A 20106-nucleotide genomic window follows, 5' to 3' on the forward strand; every position below is an offset into this window, starting at 1 on the left:
AACGTGAAAAGCGTATAGTCAAATATGAAAATACTACAAGTCATGTCTCAAAATCGATATCTATTTTACCCCTATATTGTTTTATGTCCTCCGGATTCAAGAAGGAATATGACGAGTTCAATGGTGATCCATTGATTTCGTCACCCTAATCTTGGCCATCCCCACACGGGTAAATAACTCCAATCATGTTTGAATGCATGATGATAGAAACATACGATTTGGACCATTTGTTTTATTAGAGGAGTATCTACACAATTAACATATTATGTTACGCATTGGCCAAAATATGCGTTCTTTATTGGACACCCTACTAAATCAGATCCTTTTGAACCTTTTCAAAATGCCTAGTAATTAGGTGGCTATGCCTCTCTTAGTGTTATATCTAGAATACAAAATCTACTCTGACCACAATATTATTGCAAATCATTTTATGATGTGATTAGCTGTTGTATACCTTTGCCTGTCACCTTTTAAGCCCAACAATGATAGTGTATTGACTTAAAAATGAACTGCTGTTACTGTAAATTGTTAGCTAACTGATATATCTTAGCTAACTATTGGCAATCTCATTCAATGATGCCATACAGCCAAAACAACAGTATCTATTGCTAGACTAGAAATATGCCCCATGCAATAGTTAGTCAGAGGTTGCACAACTAGTGTGTGGTGTCAGGAAAATAACCTCACACTCAACGTCAACAAAACAAAGGAGATAATCGTGGACTTCAGGAAACAGCAGAGGGAGCACCCCCCTATCCACATCAACGGGACAGTAGTGGAGAAGGTGGAAAGTTTTAAGTTCCTCGGCGTACACATCAACAGCGCCTCTTCAACCTCAGGAGGCTGAAGAAATTTGTCTTGTCACCAAAAACAATCACAAACTTTTACAGATGCACAATCGAGAGCATCCTGTCGGGCTGTATCACCGCCTGGTACGGCAACTGCTCCGCTCACAACTGTAAGGCTCTCCAGAGGGTAGTGAGGTCTGCACAACGCATCACCGGGGGCACACTGCCTGCCCTCCAGGACACCTACACCACCGGATGTCACAGGAAGGCCAAAAAGATCATCAAGGACAACAACCACCCGAGCCACTGCCTGTTCACCCCGCTGTCATCCAGAAGGCGAGGTCAGTACAGGTGCATCAAAACTGGGACCGAGAGACTGAAAAAAGCTTCTATCTCAAGGCCATCAGACTGTTAAACAGCCATCACCAACATTGAATGGCTGCTGCCAACATACTGACTCAAATCTCTAGCCACTTTAATAATTAAAAATTGGATGTAATAAATGTATCACTAGTCGCTTTAAACAATGTCACTTTATATAATGTTTACATACCCTACATTACTCATCTCATATGTATATACTGTACTCTATACCATCTACTGCATCTTGCCTATGCAGTTCGGCCATATATTTATATGTACACATTCTTATTCATTCATTTACACTTGTGTGTATAAGGTAGTTGTTGTGAAATTGTTAGATTACTTGTTATATATTACTGCACGGCCAGAACTAGAAGCACAAGCATTTCGCTACACTTGCATTAACATCTGCTAACCATGTGTATGTGGGCAATAAAATTAGATTTGCATATCCTTTCAGCAGGTCTCCTCCAGCAGGTCTCCTCCCGCAGGTCTCCTCCAGCAGGTCTCCTCCAGCTATCCACAACCATACTCTGAGGTGGAACCAGATCTGCCCAGCCTTATTATTAAGCAATTCCACACCAGCTTAGGTCAAAAATATTTTTGGTATGTCAGATTGTTCTGGCAGTTCTGACATAGTAACTTAATTGGGAGGAAGGATGTTTGACATGCTTTTTACATTTGAATCACAAACTATTTTTAATCATGATGAAAGTGGACATTTTAGACCCCTTTCCACACCCCCATGTAAGACCTTATGATCTGTAAACCATACATGATACAGCCAACTTTTGCTGTCATTATACTCCTTATAGTTTGCTCTCAAATATGGAGTATGTCAACATTCTGAAATAAAAAAAATCACATTAATGTATTAAACATTACAAATGTTAATATCTCAAAAGTACCCTTCTTGATTTAGCTGTTGTTTGGAACAATATACTCTACAAGTATATCAAAGTTATGATAAATGTTATGAGCACCACCAAAATGTATTTGACTCCGTCTGCTGGTGATTTTCTAATGTGCAATCCCAAAGGAGGTCTGTGTTTGGTTAAAGACCTACATTGTCAATTTCTATGTATAAAATGGGTAATATCTACAAAAATACCGAAGAGCCAACTGTGGAAATTGGTTGTGTTTGAAAAGTATATTGTTCCAAACACCTGACAGTGCTGCCAAGCTGACCAAGGAGAAGAAAGCCTTCCAAGAGTCCCACAAGCAGACACTGGACGACTGGCAAGGAGAGAAGGACAAAGCCAACATTCTGACCAAGGCCACAGCAAGATTGAGGATGAGCAGTCTCTGGGAGCTCAGCTCCAGAAAGAGATCAAGGAACTCCAGGTACATTACGAGATCTAAACTCAAGTACAGGAAAGCACACCTGAATAATTTCCTGAAAAAAACTGACATTTGTTCAGGTAGCACACATTTTTCCTGGTGGCTTCTGATGGCTCAGTGGCTTGAAAGATGGTGCTTCTTGCTTATGCTTCTTAACATTGTAAAGATGGTGCTTTTTACTGTATTGTAGTATTCATCCCCCCTGCTCCTGCCCCCTGTTCTAGGCCCGTATTGAGGAACTGGAGGAGGAAATTGAGGCTGAGCATGATGCCAGGGCTAAGGTTGAGAAGCAGATGGTCGATCTCTCCAGCGAACTTGAAGAGATCAGTGAAAGGCTGGAGGTGCTGTTTAAATTGAGTTTAACACTTTTTTGGTTAGTACATGATTCCATATGTGTTATTTCATAGTTTTGATGTCTTCACTATTATTCTACAATGTAGAAAATAGTAAAAATAAAGAAAAACCCTTGAATGAGTAGGTGTTCTAAAACTTTTGACCGGTAGTGTAAAGTGTTACCCTTACTTCTCTCTTGTTTCTCATCCAGGGTTGAAAATCATAGGTGGCTACAGAGATCAAAACACAGGAGGAGTTTAGGATCATCAAGCTGGTGTAAAAAATAAAAAAAAAAACTATTGAATGAGTAGGTGTCCAAACTTGACTGGTACCCCAAGGGTTTTTTTTTTTTTTTTTTACTATTTTATATACCGATTATTCCTGTATGATGAAAAGCACTTTACAAATGTAAATTGTTATATGGACAGGCCCAAAATGAAATGTTTCTAAAAGAAAGAATAAGCACAACCATGGTAGAAATTGAAAAGGAAAACTTTAGAGATTGTGGGGATATTCTCAGATGAAAGTTCTCAGAGAACAACACATTTGTCTTTGAATTGTCACCGATTAAGAGCAGGTAAATGGGAAAATAAATGGCAAACATGATATTGACGTATCATTCGGCAGGTATACGCTTCCATGATTAGTGATGACCTCTAGTGGTGAAATTGCAGCAATACAAACACACAAGGCATTTACAAAGTTCAGAGGGATAAATTGACCCTTAAATGGGGGGGGGAATAGAACAGTGATTAGTCCTCAAAGCTCAAATCATAATTTATTTGATTGAAGAACACTGTGCAGTCTTAAAGACACTTGATAAGTTAACTATTCATCACATGGACAACATTTTTACATAACCCCTTCTCTGTACATTATCATTTTCGTATATTATCTTTGCATTCTCTGATTCAGGGATGGATGACTGATATTACAGCAATCATCTGTGTCTAATACACACACCTTAACATTTTCTGTAACATCCTGTAGTGACGAAATGTGTCTCAGCACTAAATCCAATCTATGGATTGAATGCCTGTATATATTGGACTAACTCAGCAGCTCTGAGGAGAACAGTAAATAGTATGTGGCCAATCTTCAGCTGTGTAGGGAAATCGGACTATATCCTGGGAGGGGTAGTTTCTGTCCCTCCTTGGCCTCGAAGAAGGTGTATGAGAGGGTGATGGTGTCGACACGGGCCATACGCGGGTCCTCGTCAAACTCAGGGTCGATGTAAAAGAACACGGGCATGTCCACTTCCTCTTTAGGGTTCAACCGCTGCTCCTCAAAACAGAAACACTGGGAGGGGAGAAGAGATACGCATGTTAAACATCAGAGAGACTCGATATGGAGGTAAATATCAGAGGTTCAATTTAGGTCAGGAGTCCCCACAACAAACTAAATAATGTAGATGAAGCTGTATGTGAGCCAGTGTTGTGTTCAAGACCACCTAAAGTGAGACCTGTCTCGAGTACTACAACACTGATGTGAGCTGCAGTGCTTACCCCAAAAAAGTATTGCAGACTGAAGATCAATGAAGAGATGCACATGGAGAAAAAAATGCAAGTTTGTTCTTGCTTTGAATTTTACTTTTGGTGAATTCCGTATAGTTCAGCCAGCCTGATCTACACTGATTGCCATTGGCGATAATGACTCAACACAAGTGTGTAAAAATCAGACACAGCCTCAATATGGGGCGGCAGGATAGCCTAGTGGTTAGAGCGTTGGACTAGTAACCGAAAGGTTGCAAGTTTGAATCCCCGAGCTGACAAGGCACAAATCTGTCGTTCTGCCCCTGAACAAGGCAGTTAACCCAATGTTCCTAGGCCGTCATTGAAAATAAGAATTTGTTCTTAACTGACTTGCCTAGTTAAATAAATATGCATGTCAATGTCCGGCTTTGCCCCCAGCCGTTTACGTGATGTCTGGCAATGCAAGGCTCGTCAATGCCTGACAGACTATTTTTCATGACAGACTAGTATGCGAGGAGATACGTTACTTAATCAACATTTCTTCCTCCAAATAAGTAATTTAGAGCAAATAGTCCTAGTACTGGCGGCAAGTAGCCTAGTGGTTAAAAGCATTGGGCCAGTAACCGAAAGGTCGCTGGTTCGAATCCCCAAGACGACTAAGTGAAAAATCTGTTGATATGCTCGAGCAAGACACTTAAGCCCAATTGCTCCTGTAAGTCGCCCAGGAAAAGACAATCTGATAAATGACTACAATGTAAATGTAGTGACTCTGTCAAACAATGTCATAAGGCAACTCAACACACATACTGTACATTGGTCCTGCATATGAATTTGATCCCTCTTAACAGACTGGCACAATACCTCAACAGTTTGGTACACATTTCCGACAAGATAGAACTGCTAAAGGGGTGGAGTTGCAATCTACTGCAGAGACAGCCTGCAGAGTTCTGTCTTACTATCCAGGTCTGTACCCAAACAATTCGAACTTCTACTTTTAAAAATCCACCTTTCCAGAAACACGTCTTTCACCGTTGCCGCTAGCTATAGACCACCCTCTGCCCCCAGCTGTGCCCTGGACAGCATATGTGAATTGATTGCCCCCCCATCTATCTTCAGAGCTCGTGCTGCTAGGTGACCTAAACTGGGACATGCTTAACACCCCGGCCATCCTACAATCTAAGCTTGATGCCCTCAATCTCACACAAATTACCAATGAACCTACCAGGTACAACCCCAAATCCATAAACACGGGCACCCTCATAGATATCATCCTAACCAACTCGCCCTACAAATACACCTCTGCTGTTTTCAACCAAGATCTCAGCGATCACTGCCTCAGTGCCTGCATCCGTAATGGGTCCGCGGTCAAACGACCACCCCTCATCACTGTCAAACGCTCCCAAAAACACTTCAGCAAGCAGGCCTTTCAAATCAGCCTGGCCCGGGTATCCTGGAAGGATATTGACCTCATCCCATCAGTAGAGGATGCCTGGTTATTCTTTAAAAGTGCCTTCCTCACCATTTTAAATAAGCATGCCCCATTCAAAAAATGTAGAACCAGGAACACATATAGCCCTTGGTTCTCTCCAGAACTGACTACCCTTGACCAGCACAAAAACATCCTGTGGTGTACTGCATTAGCATCGAATAGCCCCCGTGATATGAAACTTTTCAGGGAAGTAAGGAACCAATATACACAGGCAGTTAAGAAACCTAAGGCTAGCTTTTTCAAACAGAAATTTGCATCCTGTAGCACAAACTCAAAAAAGTTCTGGAACACTGTAAAGTCCATGGAGAATAAGAGCACCTCCTCCCAGCTGCCCACTGCACTGAGGCTAGGAAACATTGTCACCACCGATAAATCCACTATAATTGAGAATTGTAATAAGCATTTTTCTACGGCTGGCCATGCTTTCCACCTGGCTACCCCGGTCAACTGCCCTGCACCCCCCACAGCAACTCGCCCAAGCGTCCCCCATTTCTCCTTCACCCACATAGCTGATGTTCTGAAAGAGCTGCAAAATCTGGACCCCTACAAATCAGCCGGGCTAGACAATCTGGACCCTCTCTTTCTAAAATTATCTGCCGAAATTGTTGCAACCCTATTACTAGCCTGTTCAAACAGATTACGGACTATTTCGAATCCCACCGTACCTTCTCCGCTATGCAATCTGGTTTCAGAGCTGGTCACGGGTGCACCTCAGCCACGCTCAAGGTCCTAAACGATATCATAACCGCCATCGATAAGAGACATTACTGTGCAGCCGTATTCATTGACCTGGCCAAGGCTTTCGACTGTCAATCACTACACTACATTCTTATCGGCAGACTCAACAGCCTTGGTTTCTCAAATGACTGCCTCGCCTGGTTCACCAACTACTTCTCTGATAGAGTTCAGTGTGTCAAATCGGAGGGCCTGTTGTCCGGACCTCTGGCAGTCTCTATGGGTGTGCCACAGGGTTCAATTCTCGGGCTGACTCTCTTCCCTGTATACATCAATGATGTCGCTCTTGCTGCTGGTGGTTCTCTGATCCACCTCTACGCAGATGACACCATTCTATATACTTCTGGCCCTTCTTTGGACACTGTGTTAACTAACCTCCAGACGAGCATCAACGCCATACAACTCTCCTTCCGTGGCCTCCAACTGCTCCTAAATGCAAGTAAAACTAAATGCATGCTCTTCAACCGATCACTGCCTGCACCTGCCCGCCCATCCAGCATCACTACTCTGGACGGTTCTGACTTAGAATATGTGGACAACTACAAATACCTAGGTGTCTGGTTAGACTATAAACTCTCCTTCCAGACTCACATTAAGCATCTCTAATCCAAAATGAAATCTAGAATCGGCTTCCTATTTCGGCAACAAAGTATCCTTCACTCATGCTGCCAAACATACCCTCGTAAAACTGACCATCCTACCGATCCTCGACTTCGGCGATGTCATCTACAAAATAGCCTCCAACACTCTACTCAACAAACTGGATGCAGTCTATCACAGTGCCATCCGTTTTGTCACCAAAGCCCCATATACTACCCATCACTGCGCCCTGTACTCTCTCGTTGCCTGGCCATCGCTTCGTACTCGTCGCCAAACCCACTGGCTCCAGGTCATCTACAAGTCTTTGCTAGGTAAAGCCTCGCCTTATCTCAGCTCACTGGTCACCAAAGCAGCACCCACCCATAGCACGCACTCCAGCAGGTATATCTCCCTGGTCACCCCCAAAGCCAATTCCTCCTTTGGCCGCCTTTCCTTCCAGTTCTCTGCTGCCAATGACAGGAACAAACTGCAAAAATCACTGAAGCTGGAGACTCATATCTCCCTCACTAGCTTTAAGCACCAGCTATCAGAGCAGCTCACAGATCACTGCACCTGTACATAGCCCATCCAACTACCTCATTCCAATACTGTATTTATTATCTTGCTCCTTTGCACCCCAGTATCTCTACTTGCACATTCATCTTCTGCACATCGGTTCACTCCAGTGTTTAATTGGTATATTGTAATTCCTTCGCCACCATGGCCTATTTATTGCCTTACCTCCCTTATCTTACCTCATTTGCACACACTGTATATAGACTTTTTCTACTGCATGTTTGTTTATTCCATGTGTAACTGTGTTGTTGTATGTGTCGAACTGCTTTGCTTTAGCTTGGCCAGGTCGCAGTTGTAAATGAGAACCTGTTCTCGACTAGCCTACCTGGTTAAATAAAGGTGAAATATAAATATATATATTTTTTAAATAAAATAAATGACATGGACTACATGTTCATTAGTACCTGTATCTTGTTGAAGTACTGTCCAGCCTCAAAGGGCACTACGTTGTAGGTGGAGATCCCAATAACAGGTTTGTCTGTGGGGTTCTTGGCTCTGTAGAAGGCCAGGGCAGTCTCTCCTGGAACCACCTGGAACACAACATACGCAATAAGATACCTCTATTGTAACACACACAATAAAATACCTATTGTAACAACACACACATACACACTCGTGACCAATGTCTTGACTTCATTGTGGAAACGTATCTATATGTCCATATATAATGTTTTTCTTGTTTAAATGTTCACCTGCCCGGGGACTGCTGATGGATATTAGCTGTTGGCTAAATCTGGTACAACATATCTTTCCTCAAGTGTACTGAAAGTTATGTTTTGTTGTTCATTGTCCCTGTTCAAAAAACATAATAATAATAAGATAACTAAAACACACAAAACACCTCTATTGTAACACACAATAAGGATTTGTTTTCTGCTAAAAGTAATGGTTTTAATGTCAGTCTTCTAATGTATCCTCCTTACTGGGTGTGTGTGTGGAGGGAGAGCGAGTGAGCACTATTTTAAGTATGTCTTACGTATATCTCGGACTGCTGCGGCCGGAAGTTCCACTGCATGCTGGCGTGTGTGTCAGCGTTGAAGGTGATCTTGATGATGCGGTCCATCACCGGCGTCATTGTCTCCACCTGCTCTGCATCGTGACCTGCCACCGCCGTCCCACCCAGACCGGACGCCTAGAGACAGACACACAACAGATGAGACACTCAGCTATCTAATAAATCCATCTTTCACCCACTATTTTCAGGTCTTCTTGTAATACTTAGCTCCAGATTTCATGAAGGCTTCTATAATGACTTGTAAGCAAACCAACAATTTGCGATGTGCTACTATATCTACCTCCACAAACAAAATATCAAATAATACATTAAAAATCTTCAAGTGGCAGTACTACTATATGAAACATTGTATGTCTCTCTGGGTCTCTCTCTGCTCTCCTACCATATAGTTTAACATGGATGCCATTTTGAATTACAGTGTCATGTAAATACATAATGCAGAAACCTTAATGTCCATACACTCTAAATATATGATTCTGTTCCTACCTGGCAGTAGAGTCTGTAGAGGGGTACAGCAGCGTAGGACATGCCGATCATCCCCACCCCTGCAGCAGTGATATACGTCAGCACCGTCTTGTTCCTCTTCCTCCACTCATCCTCCTGCTGCTTGGTCTGGCTCTTCCGACTCTTGACCCCCCGTATTTGGGTGTTGAGGCGTGAGGGGACCCTCCTACAGAGGAACCACTGGGCGTAGCTGTGGAGGCCCCTGGCTCCCTTGCCCTGAAGACCCCTGATACAGGTCTGTATGTTTGAGGATGTCAGTAAAACAGAGTTCTTTGAGCAGCATAGGGACTCACGGACAAGGATGGGGAGTAGCATGACTGCAGTGGGTTTATAAGTTCAAGCTTCAGTCGAGTCAGATGCTGCTCCTATCTGGGTTCACCTGGGTGTGAAAACATTAAAATGTGTGAATGTTTCGGAACTAACTAAACCTTCATGTTGATTACTGATAGGTTCAGGGATAGATTTGACTAAACTGACAGCACCACTTCAGCAGTGTTAAGGCATAACAACCAGTCTAGCTACAGTTGAAGTCGGAAGGTTACACTTAGGTTAGAGTCATTAAAAGTTGTTTTTCAACCACACCACACATTTCTTGTTAAACTATAGTTTTGGCAAGTCGGTTAGTACATCTACTTTGTGCATGACATGTTTATAGAAAGATTATTTCACTTATAATTCACAGTATCACAATTCCAGTGGGTCAGAAGTTTACATACACTAAGTTGACTGTACCTTTAAACAGCTTGGAAAATTCCATAAAATGTCATGGCTTTATAAGCTTCTGATAGGCTAATTGACATAATTTGAGTCAATTGGAGGTGTACCTGTGGATGTATTTCAAGGCCTAACTTCAAACTCAGTACCTCTGCTTGACATCATGGGAAAATCAAAAGAAACCAGCCAAGACCTCAGGGAAAAAAATTGTAGACCTCCACAAGTCTGGTTCATCTTTGGGAGGAATTTCCAAATGCCTGAAGGTACCACGTTCATCTCTACAAACAATAGCATGCAAGTATAAACACCATGGGACCACACAGCTGTCATACCGCTCAGGAAGGAGACACGTTCTGTCTCCTAGAGATGTACGTGCTTTGGTGCGAAAAGTGCAAATCAATCCCAGAACAGCAGCAAAGGACCTTGTGAAGATGCTGGAGGAAACAGGTACAAAAGTATCTATATCCACAGTAAAACGAGTCCTACATCGACATAGCCTGAAAGGCCGCTCAACAAGGAAGAAGCCACTGCTCCAAAACCGCCATAAAAAAGCCAGACTACGGTTTGCAACTGCACATGGAGAAATGTCTTCTGGTCTGATGAAACAAAAATAGAACTGTTTGGCCATAATGACCATCGTTATGTTTGGAGGAAAAAGGTGGAGGCTTGCAAGCCGAAGAACACCATCCCAACCGTGAAGCACAGGGGTGGCAGCATCATGTTGTGGGGGTGCTTTGCTGCAGGAGGGACTGGTGCACTTCACAAAATAGATGGCATCATGAGGGAGGAAAATTATGTGGATATACTGAAGCAACATCAAAACATCAGTCAGGAAGTTAAAGCTTGGTCGCAAATGGGTCTTCCAAATGGACAATGACTCCAAGCATACTTCCAAAGTTGTGGAAAAATGACTTAAGGACAACAAAGTCAAGGTATTGGAGTGGCCATCACAAAGCCCTGACCTCAATTGAAAAAGCATGTGCGAGCAAGGAGGCCTACAAACCTGACTCAGTTACACCAGCTCTGTCAGGAGGAATGGGCCAAAAGTCACCCAACTTATTGTGGGAAGCGTGTGGAAGGCTACCCGAAACATTTGACCCAAGTTGAACAATTTATAGGCAATGCTACCAAATACTAATTGAGTGCATGTAAACTTCTGACCCACTGGGAATGTGATGAAAGAAATGAAAGCTGAAATAAATCATTCTCTCTACTATTATTCTGACATTTCACATTCTTAAAATAAAGTGGTGATCCTAACTGACCTAAGACAGGGAATTTTTACAAGGATTAAATGTCAGGAATTGTGAAAAACTGAGTTTAAATGTATTTGGCTAAGGTGTATGTAAACTTCTGACTTCAACTGTAGCTAATGCCGGTTCACTGCACTACAATAACCTGTCACTGGTAAAAACACAGATAAAACCTGACTTTATCAAACATATTTGGTAAAGCAAGGAAGCAAAACCCTTCGCTAGCTAGTAAGACATTAGCCTGTTGCAATCTGCTAGCTAATGTGATGCTCCATTAGCCCTTACAGGATAAGTACTGTTTGGCGTAGCACAGAATTTTCCACAAAGCTTAAGTTGGCGATACTATCTTCGTTCTCGACTCGCCCCAAAAATATCTTCTAAAATGTCAGTGTCCAGTTGCAGGTGGTTTGTTTGAATTTAGAAAATGCTCAGTTATTAAAATAAATGTTTGTTTTTTTGCTCCATGAAGTAATCCAATAATGTGTACGCTGCCATCTTGCCTATTTATAAATGTATATTGAAGCTATTTATATCTTCTTTCATTGGGCGTTCAAGCTTTTCAGTTTTGTCAAGTCGGCCTTTTAAAGTGTGTTGCATTCATCACCTGCATTGTGGGAGGCTCAATTGTCAATCAATCATTAAGGTGTTTTTGATGCGAACATGACCAGTGACAAACAGGAACCAACTCTGCCGCAATTCATGTATACAGTGGATATGTACAAATGAATGTAATATAATGCTCTCATCAATTTATGTACAATAGACACACATTTTCAGTTTGTGAGTGTGTGATATGGGGGTTGGAGAGAACAACTTTTATAAACACTGTCATGTTGCACTGCGGTTGGAAAACCACATCAGTGTCTGACTTTCGGCTGTTGCAGATACACCTCCCCCGACTTCACTCCTCGACTTTCATCAACCACAGGAGGCTGCTGAGGGGAGAACAGCTCAATAATGGCTGGAATGGAGCAAATGGAATAGCTGTGTTTGATGTATTTCCAGTCATTACCACAAGCCCGTTCTCCCCAATTAAGGTACCAACAACCCCCTGTGTCATCAACAGTCTGTTGCATTCACCACTAAAACTAGTCCAATGATTGAGACAGGTGGGTCACCAAAGTGCCGCATGTCATGACAACTGTCTCGATCAATGAGAGAAGAGTTAAAATAGACAAGATGGTGGAACACAAGGTTGGATTAGTTCATGGAGCAAAACATTGATTTCTTTAAAGCTGCAATGTGTACGTTTTTGGACGACCCAGCCATATTCACATACAAATGTGCATTATAGATCTGTCATTCTCATTGAAAGCAAGTCTAAGAAGCTGTATATCTGTTCTATGTGCATTACTTCTATACTTCCCATTCGTAACTTTTGTTTTTGTGCGTTTTACTTTGTTTGGTACACCAGCTTCAAAGAGCTGAAAATACAAACATTTTGCCGTAAAAGATAGCTTAAAAAAAGAAAATGACTCAAGTAAAAGTAACCTGCGCGAATTAGACAATTTTCCTGTCCTGCTAAGCATTCAAAATGTAACAAGTACTTGTGGGTGTCAGGGAAAATGTATGGAGTAAAAAGTACATCATTTTCTTTATGAATGTAGTAAAGTAAAAGTTGTCAAAAATATAAATAGTAAAGTAAAGTACAGATACCCCCTCAAAAAACGACTTAAGTAGTATTTTAAAGTATTTTTACTTAAGTACTTTACGCCACTGCATTTTTGGTTATGGAAAATACATTTCACAGCGGTTTAGATGGTAAAATGATTCCCTACACTATACAGTACTTTCTTGTTGTCACAAACTGAAATTAGGGGTACTATTCAAATTTTAACAACCAGGAAATGGCTGAGCGATTTCTGTATAGTACATATTTAATAAACGAAGCATTTTCTAAATTCAAACGAAAAACCTGCAACTGGAAACGGAAATACATGTTAGAAGATACGTGTTTGGCCGAATCGAGAACGAAGTTATCCCAAAGTTAAGGTTGGTCGAAAATTCTGAACTACGCCAAACGGTACTTATCATGTAAGGGTAATGGAGCATCACTGGCCGGTCACAATCTGCTAGCTAACAAGACATAACAGTAGAGTAAAATTAACGTTACCCATTGAGCTGTGAAAAAAAAGGGACAGAGAGACATGGTTGGCCAGAATATTCTCAATACTGCCGATGTGATAGAGCGTTGAGAAAACCCTTAATATTATCTCGCTAATTTAGCTACACAAGACAATATACTAGCTAACTACTGTTCGTTTAGAAAAATTCCATAGGAAACAATTATTCATTAGTAAACATGCGCAGGCTAATGTAGCTAGCTACGGGTAAATTGCTTTGGTAGCTACAAACTACATATAAATTGTAACTGCTCATACCGCCAAGGTCGCGTTGATACTGCCCAAAGTTAATAACTCACCAAGTAAATTCAGCTGCCACACACCCTTGGATTGTACATTACAAAACATAAGAAAAGCATGGTCCAGCGGTTTAACGTCCCCCCTTGATACGAGGATCATAATCATAGGTTCCGGGCAGTGCTATTTCTCCGTCAGCTCTTTTTTTTCTTCAAATATTTTAGGTGCATACCGCCACCTACTGTATTGGCTGTGTATCAGCCTACTAATCTGTAGTACAGTATGAATTCATTACAGTTTGTGAAAAAAATACAAATACAAAAAGAATTGCCTTACCAACTAACTACTTTGGCCCCATCTGATCCTGTTCAAAACATCTTGTAACTCTTCAGCAGTATAATCTTGTACACCCAAGTACTTCTCTGCAGCTGCCACCACATCTATCCTCTCTGATTTCCGTGTCATTCCTGCGGTACTTGACAACCATGGCCATGAGCGCCAAACAAAAACAACCTTACCAAAGCACAGGTTATTCCGATCACTCTATTGGCCTCTGCCTACTCATAGGGATCCTCTTAAGAACCCTCACCCTGGACCCATCTTCCTCTACTACTCTCTTCACTATTTCAGCATAGGACACTTTTGTGCACTACTCTGATCCTGGCAACCTCATACTGCCTTTCTATCATTGGACACCTCTGATCTCCAGCACCATGGGTACCCCTACAGTTTACACACACAACTTTTTCCACCGATACGACATTTCTTTGACTCATGTCTTCCTGCACACTTCTCACATCTAGGAATCAGATCCATAAGGCAAAAAAATCTCACTCTCACTGGGCCAGGAATATCTTTGTCATCATCAAGGTGAGGCTCAAACTCAGCGGTCTTCACCGCAGCTGCCACCGCAGTTAATTCACCCTCACTCTCGTCATGTTCAATTTCCTTCTGTAGCTCTTCCAAAAGGTCTGTGTGATCCACCACTCCATATTAACTCAAAACATGTTCCACTTTTCTCCTTTTTTTCCATGTCCTCCATCTTACCCCCACCTCATGGCCACACCGACAGCCATTCCCTTTCCCTTAACCTTTCTTGATAAATAATTAGCTATTTAACACACGATAATTTAGCAAATTAGTACACCCAAATTCCAAATATGATTATACATAGAAGAAATGCATTCAACACAGGTAATAGTATCAAAAGCTACAGTAGATGGTCTAAATTTCTCCTTTCGCCATCTACTGTAGTAGGCTACTTGAGTCTTCACCCGCATTCACAACTTGCATGTTAACACACATTCACAATTATAATTATTGGAATAGCCCTTAAATACTAAATCTGTATCGCTTTTGTTTGCAGAAAATGTATTCAGAGAAAACGTGTGGGAAGTTGATTTGAATGCAATGAGAGCTGAAGAGAGAAGCCCAATTCGGCTGAAAATCTGACTCCCTCCAGCAGGTGGCGTTTTTTAGTTGTTTCGCCCACCAAACAAGGATTTATTTCTATGCAGGTCAATCAGTGCCGACCGAATTTCGTCAAAAAAAAATGAATGTCTTATTTACTACGTGAGGTTTATTTGATTAAATATACGTTTTGTAATGCTTATGATGAACTGATTTAAGTAGTAGACGTGACATCTCGGGCAACTTTGAAAAAACCCCACTTTATATTGAAGTTTAAATTGATCTCGAGATGGATATGCATATTCATGGTAATGAGGCCAGTAGCATAGCATCTCTCCAGTGGTGGAAAAAGTACCCAATTGTCATACTTGAGTAAAAGTGTTTATCTTAATAGAAAATGACTCAAGTAAAAGTCACCCAGTAAAATAATACTTGAGTAAAAGTCTAAAAGTATTTGGTTCTAAATATACTTAAGTCTTTCATTTGGACAAGGTTGTTTAAGTAAGGGAAACCACTCCACTGCCCCTTGTGCCCCTTCTGCTGGTCAGGTGTATTTATTTGAATGATCGTATGATGTACAATTAATAAATTGTTTTAATGTGAAATTAATGTGTTTGATTTTTAAGGTTAGGGAGAAGTGCAGTCCATAGTGACACTTTTTAGGATGACAATATAAATGAATGTATTTATGGTTGTGTGTAATTTTGTCTTGTCTTTTAATCATTATGTGTTATTGTTTTTACCAGAGGATCACTTTGGAAATAATGTTTTAATTAATACTTACAAGTGATATCCTCTGGGTCCACATTTTGCATTTTGTTGTATATGTCTGTTGCCCAAAATAAATTCAAGAAGTAGTAAAAGTATGAATCATTTCAAATTCCTTCTATTAAGCAAAGCAAGCAGCACAATTTTCTTGTTTTTAAAATGTATGGATAGCCAGAGGAAAACTCCAACACTCAGACATCATTTACAAAAGATGCATTTGTGTTTAGTGAGACTGCCAGATCAGAGGCAGAAGGGATGACCATGTGTTCTCGATAAGTCCGTGAATTGGACCATTTTCCTGTCCTGTTAAGCATTCAAAATGTAATGAGTACTTTTGGGTGTCAGGGAAAATGTATGGAGTAAAAAGTACATTATTTTCTTTAGGAATGTAGTGAAGTAAAAGTTGTCAAAAATATAAATATAAAATATCAAGTTATCAGAAAACCAAGACAGCTAGTCTGGGAAAGATTTGTCAGGAAATATTCACAAGCATGTGTATTAGTTTGAGAGCAGATACCAAAAAAAGACTTAAGTAGTACTTTAAAGTATTTTTACTTTAGTACTTTACACCACTACATCTCTCTCCATTAAATACAGGCAGTTGGAGCTAGACAGTCCGCTGTGCGCTTTGTGGACTACTCCCATTGTTAGTGTGGAGCGACATGTGTCTTGTCAGTATATCCATAAGCTTTGATATAGTTAATCAGCTATTAAACTGTAACAGGGTGGTGGTTCCCTGAATTGCAGAAAATGGTGGGTAATCATGTGATTTTGTACTGAGAGCATATTGGTCCATTTGAATTAATTGCTTGTGTGTTCTGATTGGGTGCATGTATGAAGGAGACTGCACCACCACCATAGAGGTAGTCAAGGTCCTTGCAGTCCGGGATCCTTAGGACTTCCCTACCCATTGAAGTTGACATTTAAAATGGTTATGGTAGGGGTTAAGGTAGGGACATCCCAAGGACCCCGGATAGCACTAACCTTCAAGGACTCTTCTTTGTATCTGTCCCATTATGCCCTCTGTGAGCACATAGGCAGCACCAATGAGGCCATCTTCATTTTGAAGTAGTACAGTTTATTCTTCTGCTACTTCTATGAGTTGGTAAGCAAACTGAAAGGGTGCATACTACCACTTGGAGTGTGTTATTTGAACAGGTATAAAGCCAAGGTTGGCAATTTACTGCCACCTGCAGTTATGGAATGTTTCCTCACAAGTATAATTCATTGCCTGATCCCTCCTGATGACCTGGATGGAATTATGTGATCATTCCTAAACTCAAAGGAAGTCCGAACCAGTTGACTACTTCAAAATTGTGAAAGTCCTCAATAGCGCTGCCCATGCTAAAACAGGCTTTTGGGCACTAGAGTTGTCTATATAAGGCTATGACCGCCACCTGTTTGCTCCAAAATGAGGGCGCATGTATTGATCTGTAAGTATTCACAGCTGGCTGTGGACTTAGCAACAGCCAGCCAAGTAAGTGATGGTCGTGTTCCCCTGCTCAGACGTTGCTGATGCATGCCAGATCTTACAACGCCTGGATAGGTATTTTACGTATCAGCTAATGCTGCATTGATAACCATGTGGGAAGGTAGTAATTAACAGTGTGTGAAGCGGTAAACACCAGTTGGATGCATTCACTGCTTTGAACACGTTGAGAAACGCAGATTGGCTAATGGCCAACAAACTGCGGCAACCATAAACTAAAATTACAGCTATCATGCTTGTAAACAAATAATAGTGTTCAAAAACTATATTAATACATTGCTTTTTTATAAAGAATGTTTTGTTACATTTAACTGCTTGAAAATGCTTTTAGAGGCCATTTCCTTAGTAGGTGACGTCAGAGATCAGCATGTGGGAGAGGTTGGAGCTCAAGGATGATAGACGAGTTTCCCACCAGTAATTACGAGTTAGAGGGGCGTTCAAATGGATGCTTCACAGTCGTATGTGGTGAATACCACCTTCCCACTTTGTCACAAATGCAGCATTACCAAATCATATGTTATAGCAATCTGGTGCCCGACGGCGCAGTCGATGATGTGGTACGCAACCATTGGTTGATGCATGCAACACAACCTAATTCTTGTGACTTCCGTGACCGGCAGTGCCTAGATTAGGTCTGGACCCTGCCTTAGGCCTATCCTAAGAACCTTTGTTAGGCTACATAGATTTTACACACTTTAACAATTCCAAACAGTATAGCTACAGGTAACTGTCAAAATAAAGGAAACATCAACATAAAGTGTCTTAATAGGACGTTGGGCCACCACGAGCCAGAACAGCTGGTAACTGTGATGGCCATGGCATATGGTTTACATTGTGACCACTCGTGCCCTTTGGATGGGGGCATTGTCATCTTATGGGAGCATAGCCATGGTAGCCAAAATAATGGGGTGCCCAGCATTTTTATACATGACCCTAAGCATGATGGGAAGTTCATTTCCTAATTAACTCAGGAACCACACCTATGTGGAAGCAAACACTTCATTTACTCAGGTGTATTCATTATTTTGGCAGTTACCTGTACATTGATTTAAAACAGTTCAGAATAGCACTTCAATACTGTAGGCCTCCTATGCATACTAATAGCGCAGTCCATCACCATTCATTTTCTGTCGGTTAAATATACACTGCCAGACTGGTCTCATAGACGAGACGTAACATAGTAAATGTAATCCGAGACACTCAATTGGTATGATATGTTACGTTTCGTACGATTACATAAGACAAAAGATTACTTAAACAAAGGAGGGTGGTTGGTCGGGTTGGATAGGTTGGTGTATAACGCAAATGTATAGCAACTCAAAGGTTTCGTGTTCAAATCTCATGGACAACTTTAGCATTTTAGCTAATTTGCAGACTACTTACTACTTTTTAGCTCCATTGCAACTACTTAGCATATTAGCTAACCCTTATCTAACTCCTAACCTTAACCATTAACCCTATCTTCTAGCCTAGCTAACGTTAGCCACATAATTTGTAACATATCATACGAATTGCAATTTGTCACATATACAAATGGATAATGGACATACACAAATTAATACATACCATCCGAAACATAACATGCCATACTAAATTGAGTATATCGGATTTACGTACAGAATAATACAAAATGCTCTGAGACCAGGTTGACACTGCCCATGTTTGATCACTGTTTAAGAGAAGATTGCAGAATTAGCTTGCTGTTAAACATTCTGATTGGTTTCAAACTTCCAACTAAAAGTCCCAATACGACAAGTAAAACTTTACATTTGTATTTTGGGATATTTTATTTGATCATTTGACTGAAGTAATGTTGGAAAAGCGTTCGGAAAAGTGACATCAAGAGAAGATCACACGAGTGAATACACGACAGGAGTGAAGCCACTGTCCACATAAGACGGCAAAGACCCACATCATACTGAGTCCTCATTGTTTTTGAATAAATATTTTGACACACTGAATAAAGCCAATTTATCATCTGACCATATCCTGTGCTGTACAGTGTCTAAGTTATAGTGTCTGTTTAGTGTTGATAATAATAATACTGCCAGTGCCAATACATATTTGAAAACAATAACGTTATGCCTACCTGTGTTGATTTCGATCACAGGCATATAGCCTTGGCAGGCTATGGCTGGGAAACTCTAAGGAACTCTAATTTCACGAGAGAATACTGTTTTGCATGGCCCGGTGCACTTAGATAACTGGCTATCTTCCTTTTTGATCATCTACTAACAACATAACATGACAAAACTCGTTTGGCGCTTTAGTACCTACTTATCTGATTCGCCTCCATGGGGGGGGGGGGGGGGGGGGGGTGTTCTACTAAGATAACTTATGGAATTGTTTTAAGATGGCCGTACCATGCATCATTTAGCTATTTGATATGGAATTTTAGGACGCCTGTAGGTTGAAAAAAATAATCATTAAAATGGGATAAAATATTGAATTTGGCCTTTACTACTATAGCCCATAGAAATACATTGAATAACACATTCATAAATGGCAAAAAAGACAATCAAAAAATAAATAATGAGGAATAAGGTTTTTAAGCGTTTTTAAAGTTCAGGAAAGAATAACATTTTGGACACATTTTTAACCCCTTTTTTTGTTGGCACAAAACTACTTCCATCAGTTAAACTGGTACTGGGTTACCCTCAGAGAGTCCTGTGACGCTTGTGGGGGTCATAGAGCAAAACGGAGAACACCATCATGTCTATGAGAGTCTCATCCCAAACAGATGTTTTTGTAAGAAGACCTATTTCGTGATGCCTGCTGGTCTGACAAACAGCCCTGTAGCTCTGCCACTTTCCACCGCCAATGCAGAAGGCCGACATGTGGTGGATTGAGACGCATCCCATACAAAATACCAGATACATCTCAAGTTTAATAAACCATAGGCTTAAATAGACAGATT

The 20106-nt window shown here is 41.0% G+C and overlaps 1 protein-coding gene and 1 long non-coding RNA gene across 5 annotated transcripts; one reads left to right on the forward strand and one right to left on the reverse strand.

The window, feature by feature from the left end:
* Positions 1–2192: 2192 nt before the first annotated feature.
* On the forward strand, positions 2193–3122 carry LOC115153493 (uncharacterized). The gene is made up of 3 exons (XR_003867700.1): positions 2193–2495; positions 2717–2865; positions 3037–3122. It is a non-coding gene; the product is annotated as an uncharacterized LOC115153493 (long non-coding RNA).
* A 462-nt stretch (positions 3123–3584) lies between these two features.
* cox11 (cytochrome c oxidase assembly homolog 11 (yeast)) lies at positions 3585–13696 on the reverse strand. Of its 4 annotated transcripts, XM_029698982.1 has the most exons (6): positions 13585–13674; positions 13276–13283; positions 9178–9574; positions 8653–8808; positions 8081–8206; positions 3585–4124 (listed from the first exon to the last, which is right to left on the reverse strand). In XM_029698982.1, exons 3-6 carry the CDS (start codon positions 9508–9510, stop codon positions 3924–3926), a joined length of 816 nt encoding a protein of 271 aa, XP_029554842.1. In that variant the 5' UTR covers positions 9511–9574; positions 13276–13283; positions 13585–13674; the 3' UTR covers positions 3585–3923. The 4 variants fall into 4 exon arrangements, with proteins under 4 accessions (XP_029554842.1, XP_029554841.1, XP_029554844.1 ...); XM_029698981.1 differs by lacking the exon at positions 13276–13283 and having other exon boundaries at positions 13585–13696; XM_029698984.1 differs by lacking the exon at positions 13276–13283 and having other exon boundaries at positions 13544–13604.
* Positions 13697–20106: the final 6410 nt, after the last annotated feature.

Source organism: Salmo trutta, chromosome 18 (genome assembly GCF_901001165.1).
Source record: "Salmo trutta chromosome 18, fSalTru1.1, whole genome shotgun sequence".
Taxonomy (NCBI): Eukaryota; Metazoa; Chordata; class Actinopteri; order Salmoniformes; family Salmonidae; genus Salmo; species Salmo trutta.

What these genes read in the sequence shown, in the direction of transcription:
- cox11 (XM_029698981.1), bottom strand. Translation starts at nt 9,510, where the DNA reads ATGCTACTCCCCATCCTTGTCCGTGAGTCCCTATGCTGCTCAAAGAAC. An exon ending in CGCAGCAGTCCGAGATATAC is followed by an intron (nt 8,207 to 8,652) that starts GTAAGACATACT and finishes GTTGTGTTCCAG; the next exon opens with GTGGTTCCAGGAGAGACTGC. An exon ending in AGTACTTCAACAAGATACAG is followed by an intron (nt 4,125 to 8,080) that starts GTACTAATGAAC and finishes CTCCCCTCCCAG; the next exon opens with TGTTTCTGTTTTGAGGAGCA.